The following is a 27961-nucleotide window of genomic DNA, read 5'->3' as shown; positions in this document are numbered from 1 at the left end:
TCCCTGCACACCCTGGGGGTCCCCAGGCACCCTGAGGGTCCCCACACCCCGCCACAACGCTGCCCATGGGGTCACCGTGCCATGCCCAGCCCAGGGAATGTGTCACTCCCTGCTGTGGCAGCTGCCGGGGAAAGGGGAGGAAAGCAAAATCCTTTCCAGGCTCGTGCTGAATTCTGCTTCTGCTTTGCAGGAGCAGCCTGTGGTGAGAACCTGCCTTTCCCCGCTGAGCTGCACTCAGGGTTTGTGTAGGGTGAGCCTCCCACACCACCCCCACAATGGCTTTTGGGGGCACTGCTGGGGTGGGGAAGGACCTGCCTGAGTTGGAGCGAGCTCTGGGCCCTCACAGGGCAGGGAGAGGTTATCAGGCACGGCATCAGGAGTGAGATATCAGCCTTGACACCCTCAAGGTTGGGTAACAGCTGAGCTGGACCAACCGCCAGCCCTGCTGGGGCTCTTGCAAGAAGTGTTGTGTTAAAAGCACAGTCTGTGGTGAAAGCTCAGGCTGTCTGCAGAAGAGAATCCCCCTGGATGTCCCTTTTCCACCGCAGCCCTTGCTGTTCCCCTGCCCCTCAGCTCACTTCACATCCCCCCGCCCACAGGGCACCAGAAATGGGACGAGGTGCAGCATTCCCAGCATCTCTGCAGCACAAAGGCTTTGATGTTCCCCAAATTTCACCCACCCAGCCTGTTTTCCCCAGTTTAGCCCCAAGGAAGGCAGAGCCTGGCTGGGGGACAGGACACAGCACAGCCAGGGCAGCGTCATGCCTGGGAAGGGACAGGACAGAGGGTGGGACAGGGATGGGGACCAGAGGGTTGGCCTGGAGGAGGGACCGGCAGTGGGAGGCGCAGGCTGGGTGCTGCGGAGCCCGCAGCAGTTCCTGCACGGGACTGCCCTGGCATCACCCTGGAGCCCACACGACATTGCCACCACCGTGCCGGGGGGCTGCGGAGCGCCAGAGGTGAGGGACAACCGCGAGGGTGGCAGGAGATGGACGGGAACAGATTTGGGGACGGTGGGGAAGGGCCAGGACTGGGACGGTCCATGCTCGCTGTGCCAGCTGGGCATGGGTTTGTAGGCACAGCGATGATGCCCACTTGCCCATGAAGTGCAGGTGGGCACTTTTTTTGGGCTTCACTGCCCTAAAGTGCCACACCACAGCGTGGTGGCCGGCACGGCACAGAGCCCCGCGAACGGGGAGGTCTCAGGAGCCATCTCCTCACTGGAGAAGCCCCGGGCAGGGCAGAGCCAGCCGCAGATCCCTCAGGGTGATACAGTCATGAAAAAGGGGGAAATCGCCCCATTTCTTCCCCAAAGCTGCTGGGCACAAGTGGGTGCAGCCCTTCAAACACCCAGCCCACATCGCTGTGGGACATCGCCGCCCTGCCCTGCCTTTTCGGTAGGTCCCACACCAGCCCTGTCCCCCTGTCCTGCTCCCCGTGTCCCAGCCCCTGCTGTGACTGTCCCTCCCCCTCTCTGACAGCGTCCCCCACGTGCTGGCGGGGACACCGCAGCCTCGCAGGGCACTCGCCCATGGCACCCACGCATCCCCTGCCTGGCAGGCGGGGCCGGGCACGGGGACCTGCCCGTGCTGGGCACGGGGGCTCAGCCCGGCTCTCCCGGCCGCGTTTGGGACGCGGCTCCTGCGGGAGGGGGGCAGGGGATGCGTGGGAGCGTGCAGGCAGCAGGAAGGAAGCCTGAGCCGAACAATAGAGGGAAATGGAGGAACTGGAAAAAGACCCAGTGGCAGCACAGTCAGCACAGATGGTTTAGTGCGGAGCTGCGTGATTCATGGGAAAAAGGCCCTCAGCAGGCTCTGGGCTAGCGAATCGTCCCTGGTGGCACACGAGCCACCTCTGTGGCCATGTGCGGGTGCTGGCAGTGGGAGGTCCGGCCGGGCCGGGGGTGGCTGGGTGGGTGGGAGTCTGTCCCCCCTCTGTTTGCCCGTGAGTCATGCTGACCTCTCCCATGCCCTCGCCAGCAGTGAGAGAGAGAGAGATTATGGTCTGGCCCTTCCGGCCGCAGAGCCCTCCCCGAGCTGGCCGGCACAGGAGCTCATCCCCTGGGAGGGGCCCCGCTGCTCCCCCCGGTGTCTGCCCGGGACACCCCCGCGGCTGCGCGGCTCCGACCCGCCCGCCCGGCCCCGCAGAGCTTGGGATGTCCCAGCCCTCCACATCTGCTCGCCCACCCGCTCCCCCGTGAGCCCCCGGGCTCAGTTCCTGCCCGGGCTCGGCTCAGGATCCGGCTCCGAGGAGCGGTGGAGAGGCTGGGGCTGGGGAGCAGCAGGATGCGGGCTCCTGGAGCTGCGAGGTGAGCTGGCTGTGGAGCAGCGAGGTGCGGACACCTCGGCGAGCATCCCGCGCTCCCACCCTTCAGGGCAGCTGAACCCACCCCTTTTCCCTTCCCGCTGCCTCCTCAGCCCCTCTCTCCCTCCCCTCCTTGCACAGATGATGGGCTGAGCATCCGTCCCTGAGGCACCCCAGGGCCATGAGCTCGCCGTGCGGCCCTGACTCGGATATTGCAGACTGGCTGGCCACCATCCACTTGGAGAGGTACCGAGATGTCTTCAAGCAGCACGGATACCATGTGGCCAGAGATGCCACCTCGCTGGACAGCCACCACCTGCAGCAGATCGGCATCACCGCCACCGGGCACCGCAAGAGGATCCTCACCCTGGCGCAGCAGACGCGGATGCTGAGTCAACCCCGGGGGAGACCCGCAGCAGGAGACACCCACTCCCGAGGCACGGAGCTCCTGGATGCCCCCCAGGAGGGCAAGGATGCCATGAGAGCAGAGCCGGGAGGGACTAGTGACGCCTTTGGGACGCAGCCTCGTGTCACCGTGCCCAGCCAGGCAGCGCCGGGAGACAAGGACCCCGCTCCTGCCGCCCTGAAGCCCATTCCCAAACCAAGGACGGTTTTCCCTCGCTCGAAGGCAGAGCAGGGATCAGTGCCCGTGCCCCCCGCACGCTCAGCGGTGCCAGCACACAGCCCGGGCAGCGAGAGGGCACCAGCAGCTTTTGTGGTACTAGAGGGGTTTGTGCCAGGGGAGAGCTCCACGGATTTGGAGAGCGCGGAGCGCGGAGCTGATCCCGGGGCAGCCGTGGCCATGGGTGTGATCGCATCCCGGCTGAGAGGGCGGGACGGCGCTCGGGAGGAGACACGGCCACCCCCGAGCCACGGACAAACCCCGGAGACAGCGGAGAGATCCCCCCCGGCCGCCCCGAGCGTCCCCCCGCGGCACAGACAGCGGGGCCTGGCAGCCGAGCCCGGCCCTGGCAGTGCCCACGAGGGTCCCCCAGCACCCAGCCCTGCCCTGCCCGCCCCAGCCCGGAGGGACCCCTCGCCGTGCCCCAGGGCAGCCTCTGCCCGCCTGGAGATGGTGTCCAACATCATCTACGAGGGACTGGAGCGCCCGTCGGCACCCTCGGAGGAGGCGGGAGGGCAGGATGGACCCCGGGGTGAGGGAGTCCCTCAGTCCCCGGCTCTGTCCCTGCAGGAGCAGACCCAGCCCGAGGACAAGTCTGAGTAAGACGATGCTTTCCCTCAGCATTAGCAGGGGAGAGGGAGGCAGAGCAGGCAAAGATGAGGATCCAGAGAGGCCCCCCCCACCCCCGGGACCCACCCCAGGTGCTGACAAGTCCCTTTCAGCACCCTCCCCGTGCCTTCCCCGAGCTCTGGATGCGGCAGCTGCGATCCCTCCGAGATGACAGGACAGCCCTGGGCCCCCCGATGGCTCCTCCTGGATGCAGGGAGAGGCTGCTGCCCTTTCTCTGCCCCTCTGGCAGCAGGGCTGGGGGGTCCCCAGCATGGTGAGGGGGTGGCTGAGTGAGGATTCTGGGGCTGGGAACGAGGGAAATGTCCAAGGGGGGAGATGCTGGGGTGGGAAATGCCCCACAGAGACAGAAAACACAACCTGGCACTCCCAGGGTTGGGAAGAGAGGAGCAAGGATTGGATGCTCCACATTCCAGGGGACAAAGCCGGGCTCAGGAGCAGTGTCCAGCAGCTGGACTGGACACCACAGATCCCAGTCCAGCCCCAGTAACCCCTGTCCTGTTTTCCTACAGTCCTGGCTGGCCCGGTGGAGCCCTGCCCCCCATCCCACAGAGACCCAGCAGCAAGCCAGGTGAGAGCTCCCCGGGGCACCCGTGCACAGCAGGGACCCCCGGTGTCCCCGAGGAAGGGGGAGGGGGTCACACCCTGCCTGTCCCCCAGCCCTGTCCCCCCTCCTGCCTGGCTCGGGGGCTGGGGTGGCCCGTTCCAGGCACAGCCCAACCCCACACATGTCGCTGTGTCAGGTGCCCTGGGTGTTGGGGTGTGCTGTGGTGGCTCAGGGGGGTCCCTCTCGAGGACTGGGAGTCCTGGCTGGTCTCTCCCTCACCACTGATGCCTTTGCCTCCCCCGTATCTGCCCACAGAGGTGAATGATCCTCCAGTCTGCCCCTACAGCGAGACCATCTTTGGCCACGTGGCCTCACCCCGGGAGCCAAAGGTGAGGGTTTGGAACCCTAAAACCTGGGAGTTTTGAGCTTTCTGTGCTTTCTGACACTGACCCTAAAAAAACCACTGCTTTTGACTTGAGGCCTTGGACAAAGCTTCCAAATTTAAGTGATGGACTTAGAACCACTGATGTGTAGTTTGAAAAGAAGTGTGTGATTTCACATGGTAAAGGGTTTGGAGTCTGGGATTTTAGAATATAGTGATAGGTACGGGACAAGATGGAAATTTCTGTTTGTTGATACTTGGGACGGAAAATGCAAATTGAGGAGTGTTGTTTGGATGAAGTGGAATGCGAAAAAACAATTTTTTAGATTTTTAGATTTATATAATGCCACTAATAAAGGGACACTGTGGGGGTGGTGGCTGTGCCCTGCTGTCACTCTGCATCCCACCAGCTGCTGCAGAGCTGGGAGCTGCAGCTGGTGAGGCCATGGTGCCCAGCAGTGCCTGGGGAAGGTTCTTCCCTCCCTCAGAGAGTGCTGGGCACTGCCTGCTGGGCATTCCCAGGGAATGGGCACAGCCCCGAGTCTGCCAGAGCTCCAGGAGTGTTTGGACACCACACCCAGGGGTGCCCAGGGTGGGATTGTTGGGGTGTCTGGGCAGAGCCTGGAGCTGGACTGGATGTGCCCCTTCCAGCTCAGGAGAATCTGTGTTTCTGTGTTTTGGGTTGAGGGTCACAGGCTGAGCCCCTGCACTGCTGGCCAGGCAGGCTGAGGGGGTCTGGGATGGCACAGGGGACAGGAGATGTGACCATCCTCTCTTCCCAGGGTGTTGGCATCTCCTCTGAGCAGAGCTACGAGGCCGTGTCCGAGCTGGAGCTGGAGCGAGAAGGCTGCAGGTAGGGATCAGCTCTAGGCTGGGCTGGGCATCAGGGGACAGGGGACACCCCTGGGGACAGCCTGAGAGGGGATGGGGTTTTTGGGGATGGCAGAGCTGATCAGGAGTGTCTGGGATGGTGTCAGCAGTCTCTAGGAGAGCTGATGGGTTCGGGGGTGAGAAGGAGCTGTGCTGGTGGGTGGCCCTTGGGGGGACAGTGCTTGGCAAGAGATTTCTGAGTTCACAGCTGGGGCAGCACCTGTACACCCAGAGGAACCTGGATTTGGCCTCTGGGAACAGGGAAACACCATGGGAGATGGGGATTACTCAGAAATTTGGTGGCTCCAAGCTCCAGGTGAGGGGTTGTGCAGTCCCTGAGGGCTCCAGCAGCACCAGATCAGCGTCTGCTGCTCAGTCACTCTGTGCTGGTGGACAGAGAAATTGTGAGAGGCACCTTTAAAACGCTTTTGAAATGTACTTTCCATAACTCCTGATAGCATCTCAGAAAGAGGAAGGAAAGCTGCTCTTCCCATTTCGGATGGGGAGGGTTCCTTTTCCTGTGTTGCTCAGAGAGGACGAGGTGAGCTGCAGCTCTGTGGCCTTCAGCTCTGCTGTGGCCAGAGCTGTAAACAGAAACACTGAAATCTCCTGTGGAGCCTTTGAACCAGCTCAGAGAGGAGCTGGGCACTGACCCCTCTGCATCCAGTGCCTTCCAGGGAGTTGGGATCCAGAACATCCCAAGGCAGTTGGCCAGCTGTGGGGTTTTGCAGCTGGCCTTGCTGACAAGAGGCAGGATGTGACCATCAGGGCCAGCAGCTCACAGGTTTTTTTTCTCCCAGCCCAGCACCAGCATGCCCTGTGCTCACAGACTCCATCATCAGCTGCTCCAGTGCTTTCATCCCACACCCAGCCCCACTGGTCCCACCACCATTCCCTGGAGCAGAGCTGTGGGATCCTGGCCAGCCCTGGCCCCAGTTCTGCTGCCTCTCTGGGACCTCCTGATTCTCCCCTGCTGTTTCTCCATCTCATCCAGTCCTCATCCTGGTGTCACTGGGAATGACCAGATGTCCTCTGCAGCCACCAATCCACTTCTCACAGGAAATATTTCTCAGTCCCAAACTTCAGAGAGGCTTTTCTGCCCCTTTTCCTACCTGTGGTAGCTCCTCTTGCCCTGTTTGGGGGAGCTGTGTGTGGCCCACGCTGCTCCCTGGCTTGGGGTGTGGGCAGAGCCACCTCACCAGCAAGAAAATATCATCAGAAAGATGAGGAGGAATGCAAAATTCCCTGCAAACTGGGAGCTGGGACTCTGAGGGTGCAGCAGGAATTTACCTTCTCATCCAAGCTGGGGATGCTCAGCCCCCTGAAATGGAAATGCTGGTGCCCTGCTCCAGCCATTGGTGTCAGCAGGACAGAGAGGTGGCACAGCAGTGTCTGTGTCACCTCACGGGGCTCAGGGGACTGGGCCAGTCTTTGCTTGTCCCTGCCAGATGCTTCCAGTTTCATTGACTCTAAGTCACAGCTCAGGAAGGGGCTGTCATGGATTTTTTTTCCCCGTTTTCCTCTTGCCCTGACCCATTCCGTGGGTCTGCCTCCCACTCAATCCTGGCACTCGAGGCTGCTGTCTGCCTGTGACTCACAGAGTCCTCCAGCCACACCATTCCCTGTCCAGTCCTTCCTGAAGCATCTGCAGGCCAGGCTGGGACTCCAGCCAGATGAGTCACCCTGACAAGGCTCTGTTGTGCTAATTAAACAGCAATTTTCCTTGTGCTGCGACCTCGAAGCCACCCAGAGCCATTTCTTGTCCATTTTGGGGCCATTCTCCCTCTCCATCCCCTCCTCAGCCCCACTGGGATGGCTCCAGCATCTTCCCAGGCAGATTTAGGGTTTGCTCCTGTCCCATCAGGGATATCTGATGGCAGAAGGTGCCTGTCCAGGCCTGTCCTAAGATCAAGCAGTGCCCAAAACCAGGTGTTGGGAGAATTTATGAGGGGAGGTGTTTGGGGTCCTTCTCCTGGTCCTGAAGCTTCTCATGAACTTACACTGGAGACATTTTCTCACATTCTGTGGGATTCTTCTCCAAAAACGTCCTAATCTCCGAGGAGGATTCCAACAGCTCAGCTGCTCCTTTCCCACGTGGGGAAGGATGCCACCAGCTCCTGTGGCTGAAGCACTGATGGCCAGGAGAGTCCTCATGACCCTGCCCCCATCACTCACCCTGTCCCCTGGACATTCCCAGTTTGCTCAGAAACTGGGACAAGTCTTGGATCATCCTTGTTGGATTCCCCAGTGGAATTTGGCATGGATGCTCTCTCGTGGGTGCTGGGGTGTCCCAGCTGCCACAAGTCTCTTTGTGCCCATCACCACTGCACCTGGGGAGGCCCCCCATGAGCTCCTGGGACTGTCAGACATTTCCCAGCACATTTCCTTTCCAGGGAAAGAAAAACTCCTGGCTGAGAGGGCTGATGGGAAGGGGCAGGCTTGGCAGTTTATTTTTATAATTTCCTTTTATTGTTGTGGCTGAAGAGCCTCAGCAGGCCTGGCTGGGGGTTTAGCATGGCTTTCCAAGGAATGGAGATGATGGATGCAGGAGCTCTGCCAGCTCAGAATTTTGGCTGGACACAAGAGCAGGCACAAAGGGGTCGTGGCAGGAGTTTCACCTTTTCAAAGGTGTAGTGGCTGGGAATGTTGGAGGGGAAGGGGGAGGGAGCAGCTGGGGTGGGTGTGGAGCAGGATATGGGATTGGGGATCTGCCTGGCTTCCTTTTGCTGCCTGTGAAGAGGGGAAGGAGGTGATGCCAGGGGTTTGGAGACATGGAGTGGTGTGGTGGCCTGTGTGACATTCCCTAAAGCCTTTGTGCCATCAGGGATTGGATGAGCCTTGGGCTGCTGATGGCCACGAGCACTCATGGAGATGCAAACCCCAACATCCCTGGTGTACTGGTTTGAAAGCAAAACCAGTGAGAGACTCCAAAGTCAGAAATATAATATAATACAAAAAAAAAAAAAAAAAAAAAAAAAAAGATAAAAAATAAAATACATGCAATACATGCAATAGTACAAAAGAAAAACCACTGCCAGAGTCAGAATCCAACCTGACACCCCGCTAGGTAGGGTGGTGGTGGCAGTCCAGATGAAGTGTTCTTGTTGAAGGAGGGATCCTGGAGAAAGCTCTGGGAGCTCTTGGCCTCTGGGATCCAGTGGGAAAAGGCTGCTCTGCTGTTCCAAATCTCCCCTTTGATCTGGGTAGGAAATGCTCGGCTCCTGCCCTGGCTGGAGCATCTCCCAATGGGATGATGGAATTTGATCAGCCCTGCCCTGGGACTGCATGGCCATGAACAGGAGAGATCTCCTGGAGGGAGGATGGGCTGTGGGCAAGATAAAGAACACTGCAACAGCTGGGTGAACAGCTGGAACATGAACAGCAGAGATCCCCACAGAGATCAGGATCACTCCCACAGCTGGGGACAGAATTCACACTTTTGGGCACATCTTTCCATTGTAACCCAGGACACCTGGGTGCCCCAAGCAGGACAGCATGAGGCCAGGAGCAGTGCCAGGACCTGGGTGGGATTACCTCGGACCCTGCAGTGCTGCCCAGCTCCCTCACATCCCCTCTCCCACAGGACGAGCAGCGAGTGCAGCAGCGATGGGCGGAGCGAGGACGAGGAGAGCCGGAGCCGCCTCATCGAGCGCATCGCCCACAACGACACCGAGGGCTATTCCACCGTGGAGGCCCCGCGTGCCGAGGGCTCCCCGTTCAGCCTGCCAGCACACCTGTACCCGGACGAGGTCCTGGATGACCTCACCATCTCCCCCTACGCCAGCTTCACGTCGCTGTGTGAGCCCCGGCCCACCATGCTCGGTGGCTGGCTGGACAAGCTGTCCCCACAGGGGTACGTGGGCGTGGGATCACAGCAGGTTTTGGGTTGGGAGAGACCTTAGGATCATCTCATTCCACACCCTGCCATGGACAGGGACAGCCCGCCCCCCCCCCCAAACCCTATTCATGTAATGATTTTTAGTGGTTTAACAATTTGAAATTTTCCTGCTGTGAGGTAGGATTAGGAGGAAGGCAAAATGGGCTTAACTTTAAAGAGAAACTTTATTACTAGAAACTATAAGGACAAAAAAATCAGAATAAAACTTTAGACTACTTTTCTTTCCCCCCACACACACACACCTTCCACTACTCCAGGTTGCTCCAAGCCCGGTCCAAATGGCCTGGAGCACTTCCAGGGATGGGGCAGCCCCCATAGGTGAACCCCCTTGGGCAAGGTGAGGTGGCTGCACTGGTCACTGTGCTCCTCTTGGGTAGCCCAGCTGTCCTATGAGTCCCACTGTGGAGGAGGAAGGATCTATGAGGGGACTCAGCCCCTTCCCAACAGTTTTTCTGCCGTCCCAACAGGAACTATGTCTTCCAGAGGCGCTACGTCCGTTTCGATGGGAAGAACCTGATGTACTTCAGCAGTGAGAAGGTACCAAAGTGGGGCAGGGTGGGGAGGCTGAACCTCAACACCACCTGGGGAGCTCCCACATCTCCTCTTGTCCTTCTGGATGAGCCAGAAATGCTCTGCCATCACCAGGGTGGAGTCTGGAAGGCTCCCAGCACAGCCTCAGCCATAGGGAGCCCAGGATAGCAAAGGTCCCTCTGCCAACAGGGAGCAGGAAAGGGGAGGTCCTGCTGGAAATAGGGTCCCAGCCATGGATCCACCCCCTCCTGAACCCCCAGCTCCTAATCTGGCTGCTGGTGCCTGCTGGCTGTGCTGTGAGGAAGCACCAGGAGAGCACCCAGGGGATGTAGAGATGTGCCAGGTCATGGATGTGCCCTGTGGGAAGGGCAAAGGGGGTAACCCCACCTGGGGTTCATTCCAGGAGCCCTATCCCAAAGGAGTGATCCCACTGTCTGTGATTGAGATGGCTCGTTCCACCAAGGACAACAAGTTCCAGGTCATCACCAGCCACAGGATCTTTGTCTTCCGTGCTGAGAACGAGGGTGAGTGAAAACCTGGGCCAGCTTTTCCTAAGGAACCATCCCTGCCTCCCTTCTCCAGCCAGAGCATCCCTCAGGCATCCCAAACCATCCCCTGCCTGCCTTCTGGGTGCTCTGCTCCGTGCCAGGGCTGTTGGGAAGGGCTCAGCCCTGCTCCCTCCTGCCTGGTCCCCAGCCCAGAGGAATGAGTGGTGCTCCACGCTGCAGAAGAAGGTGATGGAGCAGCGCCTGGTGGGGTCCCGGCCCCGGCCTGCCAACACTGCCCACTGCCAGAAATCGGGAACGCTGGAGCTGAAGGGCCAGAAGTCCAAGGTTTTCGCAGCCCTGAGCCTGCCTGAGATGTGGCTGTACAAGAGTGAGCAGGTTCGTGGCCAGAGCAGACCCCCACAGGGATGAGAGGGACAGAGGGTGCTGAGCCAGGGAAAGCAGAGAGGAAACGGGTGGGCAGGAAAAAGGGAATAGCAGAGCAGGAAACTGGAGATCCTGCCCAGAGCAGTAGCAGTGGAGCCCCATCCCAATTTTCTCACCTTCACCAAATTTTTATCATCTCCACCAGACATTTTTGTCTTGGTCACACCAAGCATCCCAATCCATCCCAGGACAGTTGGATCTATGGCCACACAATCAGCAGCACACATACCTGCTGCAGGGGGGACTCACAGTGACAGCTGGTCCCTGTCACCTCCCACACAGCTGCTGCTGCCTGCAGAATGCCTCACTTCCTTCCTGCTGAATGTTCTCAGCACCCCTGCTTTTATTTCCACCACCTCCCTTCCAGCTTGCCTGCTGTGCACTAAGCATCAGCACCCAGGAGTTGGCTCAGGCTGATATTTATTTTATGAGTGTCACTGACCTGAATCCCCAAAAGCACCTGGATAGCCACATTTCAGGGGTTTGGGGCAGAACCTGCCTTTGTTTGAAGGCATCTTGTACTTGCAGGGTGCTTTATGTGAGAGGAGAGGTGGCTCAGGAGTGGCAGGGGGAGCAGGGATGGGACGCTGAGGGTGCCAGGCTGCAGGCCCCTCACCCCAGGCGTGCCCAGGGGGGTGCCAACAGCGCTGTCACTCTGCCCTGCAGTTCTTCAAAATGGGCATTGCCATGTGCTTCATCGAGATGCGCGGCTCCACCATCCGCGAGGCCAAGAGCCGCAGCTTCGAGCTCATCACCCCCTCCAAAACGTTCAGGTACCCCGGTGTCCTGGGGGGATGAGGAGGGAGCTGGGCACACATGCTGCTTGCTGCAGTCCCCTCCTGAAAAAGGAAGAAAAAAAAAAACCAAACCAAAAACAAAAAAAGAAAAAGTATTCTAATTGCATTTTAGTTGTAATTATGTTGTATTAAGATAAAGCAGTCAGTAAGCATATTGTTTAAATTCATAATGTCTCTCAAGGTAAAAGCCTTCATATGACTCTAATCCCTAAGCTTCTTTAAAGTTTTAATACCTTTCTAGTCCCTAAATTTATTTTCTTATCCAGAAATAATTCCAGTAGTGTCCCTAACACGTAGTTTCTACAGAATTAAAGTAACTATTGTACTGAGCTCACTAACAATGATTTATAAAAAGTTTGTAAAAGTACTAAGGTTTGTTGCAGGTACGTATAATTTATAGTTTCTTCGTCCTACTCTGCATCCCAGTTCCAACAACATGTTTTAAAAGTCTATTAGTAATTGCACCCAGTTTATTAAAGGAGAAGCAGGGGAGAAGGATTTTCAGCTTTTCCTTTCCTTCTTCTCCTTTAAATCTGTTTCCTAAAAAAACCCTATTTAAAAGTTTCCTCCCAAATTTACCCTTGTGTTGGTTTGAAAGACAGGTGTCTGCTAAGGAAGGCAGGAGCCTCTCTTTTTGAAATGGAGAATGTAAACCCCCTTAACTTCAAAATTATTATAATTTTGAAATTAAGGGGCTCTCAGGCAAAGATATGGGAATAGGAATAACAGTTCTTTACTAGGAAAATTAAAATAGCAATGCAGTATTGCAGAGAACAAACCCAGAGCAGGGGCAGAGTGAGAATCCAAGGTGTCCCCGTCAGTCAGTCAGGGTTGGTGCAGTCCCATTCCATGGTGGCTGCATCCTCCTGCAGTGACAGATGTGGTTCTGCTGGAGCAGGGCTCCTGCACAAGGTGCAGTTTTCCTCCAAAGCTGCAGGGATGATGTGCAAGGCTCTGGTTTTCCTCTGGGATCCAGTGGGAAAAGGCTGCTCTGCTGTTCCAAATCTCCCCTTTGATCTGGGTAGGAAATGCTCGGCTCCTGCCCTGGCTGGAGCATCTCCCAATGGGATGATGGAATTTGATCAGCCCTGCCCTGGGACTGCATGGCCATGAACAGGAGAGATCTCCTGGAGGGAGGATGGGCTGTGGGCAAGATAAAGAACACTGCAACAGCTGGGTGAACAGCTGGAACATGAACAGCAGAGATCCCCACAGAGATCAGGATCCCTGCCCCAGCTGGGTTAACAGCTGGTTGTTGCATCTCCCTAGATGCATTGGATATGGGACATTCCGTGACCCCTGCAATGTCCTGTAGTCTTTTCCCTCTCCCTCCTGGCCATACCTGGCTGGCCGAGATCCAATTTCTCCCCGCCCCCCTTTCAGACCCTAGAAAAGACCTGTGACCTCTTTCCTCGCTACCCACGACAAATAAACCCTGCAACTTCCTTAGAGGGAAAGAGCCTCTTTTGTTATCTTTATTTAAATCCATGTGGCAAGGGCCCGGGAGGCTTCACCCTAACACCTGAGCTAGTTGGGAGGAAAGGGTGAAGACCCCATAAGGGCCAGAAAAAGCCACAGCTGGTGACAGAATTCACCCTTTTGGTTCTATCCTGTATTGCTACCTAAGAGAACCCTAAACCAAAACAAGTAAGTGTTGTCGTGCTGCTGCTCCCAGCTTCGTGGCGGAGTCGGAGCGGGAGAAGCGGGAGTGGATGGAGGCGCTGCAGGAAGCCATCGCTGAGATGCTCTACGACTACGAGGTGGCAGAGAAGATCTGGTCCAACAAAGCCAACAAATACTGCGCTGACTGCTGGGCTCAGAGTCCTGACTGGGCATCCATCAACCTGTGCGTGGTCATCTGCAAGCAGTGTGCAGGTGGGACAGCTCCTGGTGGGCACAAGGGGATCCTGGGGGGGGCTGGGCTGGGCTGGCAGGCAGGGATGTGGGTATAATTTGGGGTTCAGTTCTCTGGGATTCACTTCAGGATCAAAGGGTGCTGATTCTCCTGCTCCCTGCAGGGCAGCACCGCAGCCTGGGCTCCAACATTTCCAAGGTGCAAAGCCTGAAGCTGGACACCAGCGTCTGGTCCAACGAAATTGTACAGGTGAGACATTGAGGGGTGCAGTGAAATCGTGCAAGTGAGACACTCAGGGGTGCAATGAAATGCAGGTGAGGCACTCGGGTGCAGTGAAATTGTGCAGGTGAAACACTCGGGTGCAATGAAATCATACAGATGAGACAGGGGTGCAGTGAAGTTGTGCAGATGAGATATTCAGGGGTGCAATGAAATCACACAGGTGAGACGGGGTGCAATGAAATTATGCAGGTGAGACACTCAGAGGTGCAATGAAATACAGGTGAGATATTCAGGGGTGCAATGATATCGTGCAGGTGAGAGAGGGGTGCAATGAAATGTGAGTTGAGGCACTCAGGGCAGGGCATGCTGTGCTCAGGGGCCAGGTTGCTCCTGGGGCAGGGCAGCAGCCCCACAATCTCCCAGGGGATTCAGGAACTGTGGGAATCCTGCTCCTCCTGCTGACCCTGGGGACCACGGGACTCTCCCACAGCTCTTCATCGTGCTGGGAAATGACCGAGCCAACCGGTTCTGGGCTGCTCGGCTCCCCGCCACCGAGGCCATCACCCCGGACAGCAGCGCCGAGCAGAGACGGGATTTCATCACCCGCAAGTACCGGGAGGGACGGTACCGCCTGCCCCACCCCCACTACGGCACTCAGGAGGAGGTGCTCCAGGTAGGGGACACCTCGAGGTGTTGGGAGCCACCCCAAAGCTCCTGGTCTGAGGTGCCAGCACCTCCTGCCTGGCTGTGTGCTCTCAGTCCCTCGTGCCAGGCAGATTTTGGGAGGTTGTGCCCTGGTTTGGCTGCCTTGGGGCAGCTCTGGGTGGGATGTGGGGTCTCCATGAGCCAGGACTTGGTCCCTAAATGTGCCTGTTCCACCCCAGGCGCTGTGCACTGCAGTGGCAGGACCAGCCCTGCTCAAGACCATCCTGCAGTTCTTCTCATCCTCGGAGGCTGCCCTGGCCTCTGATCCTGCTGCCAGCGAGGCAGCCCCAGGGGCCGACCCTTGGTGGGGACCAGAGAGCAAAAGGCCCAGGAACCATTCAGGTGAGGAGAACCCTTGAGCCCTACCTGGTTCGGATGGAGGAAATTCCTCTTTGCTGCCCGTCCTGGGGACGCTCAGGGTGTCAGGTGTCCTGGCTCCCTGGGGTTAAGGATTCCTCTGCAATCTCTGATAAGCGGGTTCCTCTGGAGTCCCTGTTCAGGGAATCCCATGCCTGCACCTGCAGGAGTGGGATCTCCCTCTGGCACCCACAATTTGGTGCTCCCCACCCTCAGCACTGTGTCCCACAGGGAGCCCCCGTGCGCAGGACCCAGGTCCCGAGGGCGTCTACAACGAGATCACGCAGCCAGTGACACACAGCGGGTACCTGTACCGGGCCACGGCCCCCCCAAAGCTCCCAGGGGCCAGGAAGAGCAAAGAGGGTGAGTGTGGGCAGCCTGGGAGGGCAGCCAGAGGTGCCCACCCCGGTGCCACTGACCCCTCAATTCCTGCAGATTTCCAGCGCACGTGGTGCTCCCTGGAGAGAGCCCTGCTCTTCTTTGAGACTGAGAAATGCACCGAGCCCCTGGGCCACATTGACAGCGGGGATCTCATCTCCCTGGGGGTCAACAGAGCCCACCAGGCCGTCAGCAGCCCTGGCCCCACTGAGAGGTACCCCCAGGCGTGTCCCCAGCCATGCCCATAGGGTGTGGGGCACACAGACAGCAGGGCCGGGCTCCCTGCTCGGTGCAGTGGCTGCTCTGGCTCTGGGGGCAGGGATGGGGTTGCCCTCATGGGCTGCTTCACCCTCTGCAGGTTTCGTTTCACCCTTGAGCTGTTCCTCACTGGGGAAAAGGTGCAGCAGCTGGGAACTGATGGGCCTGAAACGCTGCAAGCCTGGGCCAGTGCCATCGGCAAGGTGAGCCAGCCCCAGCGTGTCCCCAGACTGTCCCTGCTGGGATTCCTCACAGCTCCCCACGCTCTCCATCCACTGCGGGAAGCACTCTCCTCACTTTCCAGGGGCTCCCACCCTCCCTGGTGACCTGCCCCCATCCCTCGGGGGCAGAGCCCTGTCCTCACCCCTCTCATCTGCTCCATCCCACAGTGGTTCACCCCCGTGAGCTGCCACTGCCTGCTGGGCTACGAGTTCCAGCGCGTGGGCCAGCTGCGCTACAAGTGCATGCTGAACCCCGAGCGCTGGCAGAGGGCCTTCTTCATCCTGCAGAAAGGTCACCTCTTCATCTGCCCCGCCGAGGAGGACGGGGCCGAGGACAGCATCAACCTGCGGCGGCTGCAGGAGCTCAGTGAGTGCCACACCATGGCCCGGCAGCGGCACCGCGTGGTGGCCACACGGGGCTCTGACTCCTCAGCTTCTCACCCCAACACAGGTCTGGTTCCCCCCACGGACGCCCCGGAGAAGAAGGAGCTGCTGGTGCTGGTGGAGATGGGGAGGTGAGTCCTGGGGTAGTGGGGAATGAGCCAAGCAAAGGCAAAGGCATTTAGGGATGGGGCAATGCTGATCCCAAATCCCTGGTGGGCAAGTTACTGGGACAGCAGGGCTGTGACCGAGGGGCTTGCAGGGGTGTTTTGGTGGGGTAGGGTGGCCCTTGGCTCAGCCTCGCTGGCCCTTGTTCCCTGTCACAGAGCGAGCAGGGAGGGGGAATTTTGCATCCACTTTTCCCCTTTTTATTTGGGGCTGGTTTTCGCTGTTGGAAGTGCTGCTCCATCCAACCCCACCCAGGGTAATTCCTCCCTCCTGGGAATGCGGAGGGGATTCCAGCAGAGTGCTGAGAGCCGAGCCACTCCCGCTCCCCCCAGTCGCAGGAAAAGTGGGGACTGCCAATACATAAAGCTTCATTTGAACTAAATCTTAAATTATGCCCAAATCCTGGTGAGGCTCAGCCTGGCCCTCGCTCCCTGTCACAGGCAGGAGGGGACAACCTGCCCTTGTGACACCCCTCATTCCCTCTTTTCTGCCCTTGTTGTTCTCAGGACATTTTACCTGCAGGGCTTGTCGCGGGCGGACTCGGCAGCGTGGTACGGTGACATCCAGGCGTCAGCAGGGGGCCGGGGCAACGCTCTGAGGGACCAGCAGCTGAGCCGGGGGGACATCCCCATCATCGTGGACTCCTGCATCGCCTTCATCACCCAGTACGGTGAGCCCAGCACACCCCGGCACCCTCCAACCCCTCGGGATGGCCGATGGATCCGGGGGGGGGGGGGTCACCAGCTCCATGAGGGATCCTCCGAGCAGGGTCCAGCCCCTGTGACCCCATGTCCCTGTCCCAGGGCTGCGGCACGAGGGGATTTACCGCAAGAACGGAGCCAAGTCCCGGATCAAGGTACTGATGGAGGAGTTCCGGCGGGACGCCCGCAACGTCAAGCTGCGCATCAGCGACAACTTCATCGAGGACGTCACTGACGTGCTGAAGAGATTCTTCCGCGAGCTGGAAGATCCCATCTTCACCCTGGAGCTGCACCCGCAGTGGAAGGAGGCTGCAGGTACCTCCTTCACCCTGCCCTGCTCCACCCTGGGCTGCCTGCATGGCTCCCTGGTGCCGTGTCACCTCTGGATCTGCTGGCTTCAGCCGGCGTTTGGTTTCCCTGCCTCCAGAAATCTCCTCGAAGCCGCAGCGCTTGGAGCGGTACAAGGAGCTCATCCATCGCCTGCCTCGCCTCAACCACAAGACCCTGGCCGCGCTCATCGGGCACCTCTACCGGTCAGTGGGACCCTCCCCTCGGGGTCCCCCGGTCCAACCAGCACTGTGGGGTCTCCCTGCTGCCCAGGGAATGCTGCCCTCTCTCCCTAAGAGACAGCGAGGGCCCCATGCTCTGTTCCACCCACACAGCTGATGCTGGAACGTGTCTGCGACACCTTGAACGTTCCCAAAATCATCCTGCAGCAAGGGGGAGGTTTGGGACTAGGGGACACCACCCTGTAGGATATAAATATCATCCAGTGCCCCAAAAAGAGAGAAAACACTCGACTGCCATCCCTGAGTCAGAGTTTGAGGTAGTGCTGCTGTCTGGTTTGATGGCAGAGGGAAGTTCTCCAGACTGGAACTGCCCAGTTTGAAGTTCCCACTGCTGAGGGGACATCCAGGCTGTTTGTAGGAGGCACAGGAGGGTGGCTGGGGCAGAAACTCCACCCTGAGCAGGACCAGCCCCTCACCTCTGCACTCCTCGTGCCAGGGTGCAGAAATGTGCAGACCTCAACCAGATGAGCACCAAGAACCTGTCGCTGCTCTTCGCACCCAGCCTCTTCCAGACCGATGGCAAAGGGGAGCACGAGGTCAAGGTGATGGAAGATCTCATCGACAACTACGTCAGCATCTTCAATGTGAGCAGCAGCCTCCTCTGGGCCTCCATCCCCCCCTGGATCCCCCCACACCGCCCACCTCTGCCTCCCCCTGCCTCCCTCCTGTGTCCTCAAGCCGGATCCCCTCCACTCTGACCCTGTGCACCCTTCCTTTGGCAGATTGATGAGGATCAGGTATCCCAGATGGATCTGGAGAACAGCCTGATCACCACCTGGAAGGACACTCAGGTACTGGGAATGTGTTTGTTGGCTCCACATCAGGGACCCCTGGGCTGGGGGGACTGACTGGAGGATGGGGACACTCCCAGCTGCCCACCCTTGGTGCCCACTGTCCCATATCCACATTTGGGAAAGGACATTCCCCCTCTTAGCTCCGCTGTGCCCGTCACCTTGAGGCTCCTGGCCAGGGGAGAAGCAGCCCCAGCTTCCTGGGACCCCATCTGCAGCCCTGGGAAGGTGGGACGTGCTCAGCACCCACACCAGCATCACAGCAATGCTCTCCCTGCAGCTCTCCCAGGCAGGGGACCTCATCATCGAGGTGTACCTGGAGCAGAAGGTGCCCGACTGCTGCGTCACCCTGAAGGTGAGTCCCACAGCAGGGCTGTGCCAGAGCAGGTGAGGAGGGTGCTATTAGTGGTTAGTTTCTTTTTTCTTTTGCCTTCAGTCAAAGCTGGGATTGAAGCACGAGAGACAGGACTCAGTTGTTTATTAATTTTTATCTATAGTACAGTGAGTGCCACAGCACTTTTAGCTAACAAGCTAAAAATGACAAAATGGAGATTTATCTCGCTCGTTACAAGGTCTCTTAAGGCCTAACCATCCAATTAAAAACTAACATCTGTGTTATTTATACTTCTGACCTAATGACCAAACCCCCATGACCCCAGTGCAGTACTTTTTATCCAACTAAAAACTACTACCTAAAACTAAGAAGAAGAAGGAATAAGAAGGAAGAAAAAGCCAATGACCCAGAACCTCCACCTTGTCCCATACCTATCACTATATTCCAAAACCCCAAATTCCAAACCCTTCACCGTGTGACATTACACACTTCTATCCAAACCACACACCAGTGATTCTAGTTCTATCACTCAATTTTGGAAGCCTTCTCCAAGGCCTCAAGTCACAAGCAGTGTTCTTTTGGGGGTCAGAGCCAGAAAGCACAGAAAGCTCAAAACTCCCAGGTTTTAGGGTTGCAGTAGGCTCCCTGGGACCCATCCTGCATACCCCGTGTCCCCGGCCCCAGGTGTCCCCCACGATGACAGCAGAGGAACTGACCAACCAGGTGCTGGAGATGCGCAACGTGGCCGCCAGCCTGGACATCTGGCTGACCTTCGAGGCTCTGGAGAACGGGGAGCTGGGTGAGCATGGGGGGATGGCACAGTGTGACATGAGCCAGCACTGTGCCCTGGTGGCCAAGAAGGCCAACGGCATCCTGGCCTGGATCAGGATTGGTGTGGCCAGCAGGGGCAGGGAGGTCATTGTTCCCCTGTGCTCAGCACAGGTGAGGCCACACCTTGAGTGCTGTGTCCAGTTCTGTCCCCTCAGTTTAAGAAAGACGTTGAGACACTTGAGGGCATCCAGAGGAGAGCAACGAGGCTGGTGAGGGGTTTGGAACACAAACCCTGTGAGGAATAGTTGAGGGAGCTGAGGTTGTTCAGCCTGGAAAAAAAGAGACTCAGGGGTGACCTTGTCACTCTTACAGCTCCCTGAAAGGTGGCTGTGCTCAGGTGGGGTTGGGCTCTTTCTCCAGGCAGCAACTGAGCAGAGGACACAGTCTCTGCATCAAGGGAAAATTAGGCTGGATATCAGGAAAAAGCTTTTCAAAGAAAGAGTGATAAACTACTGGGCATGGTCTGCCCAGGGAGGTGGTGGAGTCACCATCCCTGCATGTGTTTAAAGCAAGGCTGGATGTGGCACTGGGTGCCATGGGTTAGTTGAGGTGTTAGGGTTGGGCTGGACTTAATGATCTTGAGGATCTCTTCCAACCTGGTTATTCTGTAAATTGTATGTGGGGTACGGGGGGTGGCTTTCAGGTGGTGGCAGAGGGGACAGGAACTGGCACAGGGAAGGGGACACAGTAGTGAGAGTGTCCCTGTGTCCCCAGAGCGGCCCCTGCACCCCAAGGAGAAGGTGCTGGAGCAGGCCTTGCAGTGGTGCAAGCTCCCAGAGCCCAGTGCAGCATACCTGCTGGTGAGGAAGGTGCCCATTGGTGAGGGCAGCTGTCTCTTCACAGGTAAGGGACCCAGCCCCTCGGAGTGTCCCCAGAGGGGGACAGCCCTGCCTGAGCATCCCCTTGCCCTGCTCCCACAGTGGCATCCCCCTGCATTCCCACCCTGCCGGCCCCCCTGACCCTCATGTCCCCACACTGGGCAGGTGCCAAGCGTGAGACCCCCAAGTGTGGGCTGCTGAAATGCCGTGAGGAGCCCCCCAAGCTGCTGGGGAACAAATTTCAGGAGCGTTACTTCGTCATCCGCGACAGGAGGCTGCTGCTGCTCAAGGAGAAGAGGGTACCGGGGGATGCTGTGGGAGGGACCTGATCCCGGGGGTGGGAGGAGAGGCAGGGAGGAGGAGCCTGGGGACAGCAGCGACACAGCGGTGGCTGTCCTCGTGGCCAGGAGGTTGGCACCAAGCTGGGCTGACCCCCTGGATATCCTTCCCCAGAGTGCCAAGCCAGAGCGGGAGTGGCCCCTGGACGCAGCCAAGGTTTACATGGGCATTAGGAAGAAGCTGAAGCCACCAGCTCAGTAAGTGAGACCTTCCCAGCCAGATCTCCATCCCTCAGTCCCCGCTCCTGGCACCCAAACCCAGCTGCTCCCAAACACCAGGCTCCACCTGCACCCAAAGCCTGTGCCCGTGGGGCGAGCTCAGCCCCCTGCCCCACTGCCCACAGACCCCAGGCTGTGTCTGAGCTTGGCAGTGCTGCCCTAGAGCCTCGTGTTCCTTTCCAGGTGGGGTTTCACACTGACCCTGGACAAGCAGCAGCTGTGAGTACCCTCCCCTGCCATCCTGGGGCTGGGGGAGGTCGAGATGTGTCCCCAGTTTTAGTGGGAGTGGGACAGCCCTGGGGTCAGCACAGAGCTGGGGCACTTGAGAGGCAGAGTGGTGAGGCCACATCGTCCCTGCCACAGGATGGGAGCCAGGCTCCAGGGGACACCCACATCCCTGCCACACAGCCTTCCTGCCTCCCCACCCATACCAGCATCCCAGGTGCCCAAAAATTCTCACCTTGCCCTAAAGCAGGGATTTGGGCATGCAGAGATTTTCAGAGATTTGGCCCCATGGGTTGTAGATGAACCTGAGAGCCCCAGGCTCACAGGCAAGGTGACAAGGGGACATGGGCCCCGCTGTCCCCACTCCCTGGCAGCTTCTCCACTATTTGTTCTGCAGGTACCTGGTGTGCTCAGGGCAGGCTGAGCTCTGGGACTGGACCACCAGCATCCTCAAGGCTCAGGTGGGTGCAGGCTGGTTGTGCCACCCAGGGCTGGCACGGGGCTGGCACGGGGCTGGCAGGGCATGACCCGTGTCCCCACCCTGTCCCTGTGCACAGCACGATGACCTGCGCCCCGTGGTCCTGCGCCGACGCTCCTCCTCCGACCTCGCCAAGCAGAAATTCGGGACAATGCCACTGGTGCCCCTGCACGGCGACAGCACTGATGCCACCATGCTCTCTGCCAACCAGACCCTGGTAAAGCCCCTGCAGCTCCCCCTGCCCACAGGTGCTCCTGCACCCATCCTGTACCCGTCCCGAGACCTTGTGACCACCCTGGAGAGGCTGGTGCACCCATGGGTGCTGTGTGTGCTGGGTGCCATGCTCGTGTCTGTGCCCGTGTCTGTGGCAGCTGTCTGTGCCTGCAGGCTCCTGCACCCTCTGCCCCTCCCGTGCCTGCCCAGGCCCCCCCAGCCCCGCTCCTCGCTCTCTGTGCTCACCCCTGTCCGTCTCCTCTGTTTCTAGCGCCGCCTGCACACGCGAAGGACTTTGTCCATGTTCTTTGTAAGTACCTGCACACGTGGAGCATCCTCTGCTGGCTTTGCACTGTGCCAGGGCTCACCTGCAGCATCCCACGGGCACTCTGAGATGTGGCAGACGTGGGGGTGCCCGCTGCTCTTTGTGTTCCCTTCCTGGGGATGTGGGTCCCTGCGTGGTTCCAGTGTGGGCAAGGCCACACCAGTCCAGCCCAGTTCCCAGAGTCTCTCCCGTTGGGCACACGTTTCCCACAGGATATCAATGGAAAAAATGTGAGGGAAGAGGTTTAGATGTGCCTTGCCATGAGGTTGTTTCCAAAAAGGCCACGGGGCTGGAACCTCATCTCACCTGGCTTTGTGCTCTGCATGGCATCCACCTGCCCGCCCCACCCCAGAACCCTCTGCTGAGGGGTGCTGGGCTGGTGGCACAGACCATGCCCAGGGACCAAAATTCCCCCTTCCTCACCCATGGGGAACAAAAGGCAGCAGTGCCTGAGCTAAGAGTCCTGCTGGAGGTGTCGGCCCCATGGCGAGGGCCAAGGGTCCCCAGGCAGTGCAGGGAGGGCAGGGGGAGAGGGGACAGAGGGGTACAGCTGACCCGTGTGGGCACTGCCCCTCACCTTGCCCCTTGCCCTCCCCAGCCCATGAAGATCCACCAGGATTCCCTGGAGGAGCAGCAGGAGAAGGAGGCAGACATTGATCCTGTCTATGAGGAAGTGGGCAACTTCCCCGAGCTGGCGGCGCTGGACCTTGGGCAGGGGCTGCTGGCAGAGCTGGCGGCCGTGCCCCCCGTGGACAGGTCCAAGAAGCCATTCCCATTCCCTGAGCAGCCCCCAGGCACCGCCCTGCGCTCCTCCCTGCCTGCCAGCCCGGCCCACAGGGTGACAGGTCCCTCTGTCACCAAAGCCGTGTCCCTCGAAAGGGGCTTGAACCTGGAGAGCAGCAAAGCTCCAACGCCGGGGCTCCCACCCACCAAAACTTCCTCTCTGGAGAGGAACGTGGAGCCTTCCCTGGCGCTGGGCAGGGAGTGGGAGCAGGCAGCCACAGCGGGGAGCAGCCCCACGGCAGAGAGCTCCCAGGAGCTGCCCAGGAAGAGGAGCTTGCAGGCTCCGTCACCCATCAGTGACAAACTGATCCAGGAGCTCAGCAGTGTCATCCTCAGGAAGAGCGATGGCCAACCCCCGGGCCCGGGCCAGCCGGTGACGTGACCCGCTGTGCCAAAGGGGGTGGCCACCGACCTGGGGGTCGAGTCGTGCCCGGTGGCAGCGATGATGGGTACCCCCAGCAGGCAGAGATGATGGGTACCCCACACTCCCACGTCGTGGAACCCTCACGCTCCTCCTCCTCCTCATCCCGGAGCCAGGCTGGGATCGGGAACCAAAGGGACAAGTGGCCACCAGGATGTTGGGCCGTGGTAGCCCCTCGTGGGAGGGCTGGGACTGCTGCCACCTGTGCTCTTGCTCGTGGGTGGCACATCTGTCATCGAGCCCAGCACCGAGGGACGCAAGCAAAGGGGAAAAAACAAAAGCAAGAACGTGGTGCCCACATGTTTTGGCAGCACGGCACCGTGCCAGGCGGGGGCACGGGGTGCCAGCGTGTCCCCTCTCCAGCTCTGGGCCTGCAGGGCAGGGCCAGCACACCCAAGCCATCCCCTCTTCCTTTCTTGCATCCATGTTTTGGGGGGAAAGGGGGAGCAGCAGGAGCAGGGCTGGCCGTGTGTGCCTGGCGTGCAGTCCTGGCGATGGAGGGCAGCCCCTCCTCAGCGAGGGTGTTTGTATCTGTTCCTGCCACCAGCAGGGAGAAATAAAGGTTTATTTGTACTCTGGAGGGTTTGGTCACTGCAGGAGGAACGGTGAGGGATGCCGGGGGGGGACATCGGAGTGCCAGGCACCCATCTGGGGGTCCCATGGGATTGGGCAGCACTCGTGTCATCAGGGGAGCAAAACTGAGGCAAAATCCTCATGAACCTCAGACCCAGCTGGGATTTTTTCCCCAAGTCTATTGCCAACCCTTCGTGGAGGGCACATTTCAGGCTCCCCCATCCCCGGGGCAGGGGGACACAGCTTGGCAGCCCTGGCTCTGCTCGCTGGATCTCAGGGGCAGGGCTGTCTTCTCCGTGGACCTCCCCGACGAGGCTTCGAGCCCCCGCAGGCAGCGACCTCCTGCATCCCGGACCCAGCCCCGAAAATCCTGCGAGACGTAGAGGTAGACAAAGGGGTCGAAGCAGTTGTTGCAGGCGCTGAGCACCAGGGCCAGGGCGTAGGAGATGTAGGTGCTGTTGTTGCAGCCCGTGGGCTCCAGCACGTAGTGGATGAAGAGCAGCACGTTGCTGGGAGTGAAGCAGAGGATGAAGACCAGGAAGACCAGGGCCAGGACACGCACCACGTGCCCGTAGCTCTCTCCCTTGGCCAGCAGCCGTGCCAGGATGCAGCTGTAGGAGATTGTCATGAGCACAAAGGGCAGGCCAAAGCCCAGCCCCACCAGGGACAGGAAATAATAGCCAAAGAATTTTTGGGTTTCTTTTTCCAGCACGTCGTGGCACGTGGTGATGTTCAGGCTGGAGATACGGTGTGTGTGGGAGCGCAGAAGCAGAGGGCTCATGGCCAGCCCCACCACCAGCCAGATGCCCACACTGATGCCCACCTTGCCCCTCTCCCAGCTGGAGCCCTTCCACAGGAACGGGTGTGCCACGGAGATGTAGCGCTCCAGGCCAATGCAGGTGAGGAAGAGGATGGAGCTGTACATGTTCCCGTAGAAGAAGGCCACCATGGCACGGCACAGGTAGTCCCCAAAGAGCCAGCTGTTGCCCAGGAGGTGGTAGGAGATCTTGAAAGGCAGCAGGAGGACAAAGAGCAGGTCGGCCCCAGCCAGGTTGAGCAGGAAGATGGTGCTGGAGCATCTCCTGAATTTGGTGGCCAGGACCCAGCAGGCCAGAGCGTTGGCTGGCAGCCCCACCAGCAGGACCACGGAGTAGAGGGCGGGCAGTACCCGGGTGCTGAGGGTGCTGTTGAGAAAATTTTCCACAGAGGCCTCGGAGCACACGTTCTTCTCCTGGGGAGTGAGGCGGAGCAGGGATCTCCCTTTGCCCGGCCCTGCAGGGACAAAGGCATGGGGCTCAGCCAGAGCAGGAGCTGTCACCCTCCCTGCAGAGCCACTACTGGACACAGGAGCTGTCACCTTCCCCTGCAGAGCCACCACTGAAAAAACACAGGATGTGGCATCTCATTGTCCCCTCCCTCCCCAGCACGCTACAACTCCTTGAAAAGTGGTTGTAGCCAGGTGGGGGTTGGTCTCTTTCTCCAGGCAATAAGTGACAGACCCAGAGGACCCAGTCTTAAGCTGCACCAGGGCAAATTTAGGTCAGGAAAAGAATTTTTTTTACAGAAAAAGTGATAAAGTACTGGAATGGTTTACCCAGGGAGGTGGTGGAGTCCCCATCCCTGGATGTGTTTAAAAAAGTCTGGATGAGGCACTGGGTGCCATGGTTTAGCTGAGGTGTTGGGTTGGACTCGATGATCCTGGAGGTCTCCTCCAAGCTGGTGATTGTGTGATCCTGCTGCCCTCACCCTGCAGAGCTGTGCCATTCCCTGTGCCAGCCACCAGCTCAGCGGTGCCAGCCCAGCTGGGTGCCCAGCTCTGAGCCCAGACCCTGAGCTCCCACCTCCCTGCTGCTCCTGATGGATGTCCCTTGTCCTGCCCAGCCCAGATGGGGAACCCACAGCAGCCCAGGGTTGGGGATAGCCCCAGCCATGTCCCCAGCTCAGCTCCCCCCCCACAGCCACAGACATCTCCTCATCTTCCTGCAATCGGGGATTTTTCTCTGCATGAGAACAGCAAAATTGAAGAACAGGAAAGCCCCTGAGAAAAACAAGTCAGGATCAAATCCCTTTTCTGGCTTGCTCAAAAAAAAAAAAAAACAAAAAAACAGACAGGCTCTGCACGTCACCCTCAGCTCCAGAATTTCTATCCTGATGGTCCCCAGAACACCCGACCCCGGGGGCTTTGGTTACATCTGGCAGGTGTCCCACAACCTCTGCCCCCTCTCCACATCCAGATGGAAAATTCAGGTTATGAGAGCAGTAATCTGAATTTTGCTGCCAAAAAGAGGAAATGCTGGCTGGGTTTCACTCAGATTCTCGACACGAACACTGAGGGGAGGCAGCAGAGCAGGGCCCCAAACTCTCCCTGTGACACCCAACCATTGCCTCCAAATGTCATGGGATGTGATTTGGGGTGTCCCAGCGAGGTGTCCCTGCCCTACCCCATCACCCCCAAACCCCCCCAAGGCACTTACCTGAGGAGGCCTGGGTGGCAGAGCCAAGCCAGGCACAGGTGAGCAGGAGGGTGACACAGGCAGCAGCAGAACCAGGTGACAGCACCAGCCGGGACATCTCTGCCGAGTGACCGCTGTGCCAGCCAGGTCCTCACAAATATCGCAGGGCCCGTGACACTGCGGGACTGTCACCAACCCCTTGCCGTGCAGGCAACCTCCCTTTGTCTCCACGTCATGCCAACATCCTGACCACAATCCTGTGATGTGCACAGCCGGACTGAAAGAGGAGGTGACAGCCAGTTGTCACCACCGCCGAGCGTCTGGGACACACGAGTGACGGGGAGAGATTTCCAGCTGCTGTCACACAACCGCACGCCAGGGGAGGAGGAAGCGGGCATGAGGTAGCTGCAGGCAGACAGGAGAAGCACAGCAGCAGGATGGAGATGTTTGTGCCTCGTGTGGGGGACAGGAAGGTGGCAGCTGGCTCCCAGCCTGGTGACATGTGGCTGTGCCCCACTGCAGCACTGTAGGGCACTGGGTATCCCTCCTGGCCAGCCCTGCCAGGATCAGGGATCTCCAGGATTCATCTCTGGCGTCAAACTGACAATCTGATGTCATGGGGCCACCCGGCATTGTTCCCTTCTTGTCACCAAAGTGGGCAGCTGGGTGACCTCCATTGATTTTCCAAGCTAAGAAGGGGAATAACAGAGCCAGTGGCACATCCCCATCCCAGCCTTGTGCATTGTCACACACCAGGGGCACCAGAACATGTGCAGCCAACCCCAGAATGGTCACGGGAAGAGAAAAAGGGGAAATAGGGACAGTTGGGAGAGCCATGAGCTGTGCGGGAAACACATAGAAAAATGGACAGAAAGAGAAGTGAGACATGAAAGGGATGGGAGAGGGTTGGGGGGGGGGACAGAGGGACAGAGGGGACAGACAGGGACTGCTTGGGGCTCCTCATGATTCCGGGTGGCCCTCACTGAACGCCACTGCTCAGCTCTGTGCCCGTGTCCCCACGGCAGGGTCCTGCCAAGCCAGGGGCTCTGTGTCCTGCATGTGATGTGGGACTCCTCACGTCCCTGTGCTGGGGGCTGTCCCCTCAGTGTCCCACATGTCCCCAGTGGCCCAGCACCCCATGTGTCACCACATCCTGGGACCAGTGTCCTGTGCGTCCTCGTGCACGGGGACTCTGTCCTCAGTGATCCCAGCGCTGTGTGGCCCAGCACTCCCCATGTCCCCATGTCCCCCTGCCCAAGGACAGTGCTCCCCATGTCCCTATGATCCTGTGCCCCCACATTCCCATCTCTCATATCCCTGTGTCCCCGTGTTCCTGTCTTCTCATGTCCTCGTGTCCCTGTGTCCCATCACTGTGTCCCCATGTCCCTGTCTCCCATATCCCTGTGTCCCTGCCTTACCCATGTATGCCCTTGTCCTCCTGTCTCCTTGTGTCCACATGTCCCCATGTCCCTGTGTCCCATGTCCCCATGTCCCCGTGTCCCTGCCTCTCATATCCCTGTGTCTCACATCCCTGTCTCCCCATCTTCACATCCCCATGTCCCTATGTCACATATCCCTGTCTTCCCACATCCTCATGTCCCCATGTCCTTCCCTCTCATATCCCTGTCTCCCCGTGTCCCTATCCCCTGTCCCCCTGTCCCCCTGTCTCCCTGTCCCCGTGTCCCCCTGTCGCCATGACCCTGTCTCCCTGTCTGTCTCCCTGTCCCCATATCCCCCGTCCTCGTGTCCCCCTGTCCCCCTTGTCTCTTTGATCCCTGTCTGCCCGTCCTTCTGTCTCCCTGTCCCCGTGTCCCCGTGTCCCCCGTATCCCCCC

At 58.9% G+C, this 27961-nt stretch overlaps 2 protein-coding genes across 4 annotated transcripts; one reads left to right on the top strand and one right to left on the bottom strand.

Moving 5' to 3' along the window:
• The first annotated feature begins 72 nt into the window (after positions 1-72).
• ARAP3 (ArfGAP with RhoGAP domain, ankyrin repeat and PH domain 3) lies at positions 73-23639 on the top strand. 3 transcript variants are annotated; one of them, XM_014889622.2, is made up of 34 exons: positions 73-959; positions 2446-3525; positions 4066-4124; positions 4416-4489; positions 5265-5335; positions 8936-9205; positions 9718-9787; positions 10185-10305; positions 10478-10665; positions 11380-11486; positions 13186-13385; positions 13529-13614; positions 14078-14260; positions 14472-14634; positions 14881-15012; positions 15085-15241; positions 15386-15488; positions 15675-15873; positions 15958-16021; positions 16562-16725; positions 16859-17071; positions 17184-17289; positions 17762-17909; positions 18048-18116; positions 18397-18471; positions 19135-19249; positions 19996-20124; positions 20265-20398; positions 20553-20635; positions 20840-20875; positions 21279-21342; positions 21439-21576; positions 21844-21882; positions 22496-23639. In XM_014889622.2, exons 2-34 carry the CDS (start codon positions 2486-2488, stop codon positions 23060-23062), a joined length of 5367 nt encoding a protein of 1788 aa, XP_014745108.2. In that variant the 5' UTR covers positions 73-959; positions 2446-2485; the 3' UTR covers positions 23063-23639. The 3 variants fall into 3 exon arrangements, with proteins under 3 accessions (XP_014745108.2, XP_088030034.1, XP_088030033.1); XM_088173908.1 differs by lacking the exon at positions 21844-21882; XM_088173907.1 differs by lacking the exon at positions 73-959 and having other exon boundaries at positions 2350-3525.
• Positions 23559-27807, bottom strand: LOC106861305 (proteinase-activated receptor 3-like). Its single transcript, XM_014889601.2, has 2 exons — positions 26149-27807; positions 23559-24946 (listed from the first exon to the last, which is right to left on the bottom strand). Exons 1-2 carry the CDS (start codon positions 26243-26245, stop codon positions 23883-23885), a joined length of 1161 nt encoding a protein of 386 aa, XP_014745087.2. The 5' UTR covers positions 26246-27807; the 3' UTR covers positions 23559-23882.
• Positions 27808-27961: the final 154 nt, after the last annotated feature.

The sequence above is a fragment of the Sturnus vulgaris genome, chromosome 15 (genome assembly GCF_052056855.1).
Source record: "Sturnus vulgaris isolate bStuVul1 chromosome 15, bStuVul1.hap1, whole genome shotgun sequence".
Lineage (NCBI taxonomy): Eukaryota > Metazoa > Chordata > Aves > Passeriformes > Sturnidae > Sturnus > Sturnus vulgaris.
The sequence above is the reverse complement of the archived record's forward strand: the minus strand, read 5'-3'. Positions and strand labels throughout refer to the sequence as shown.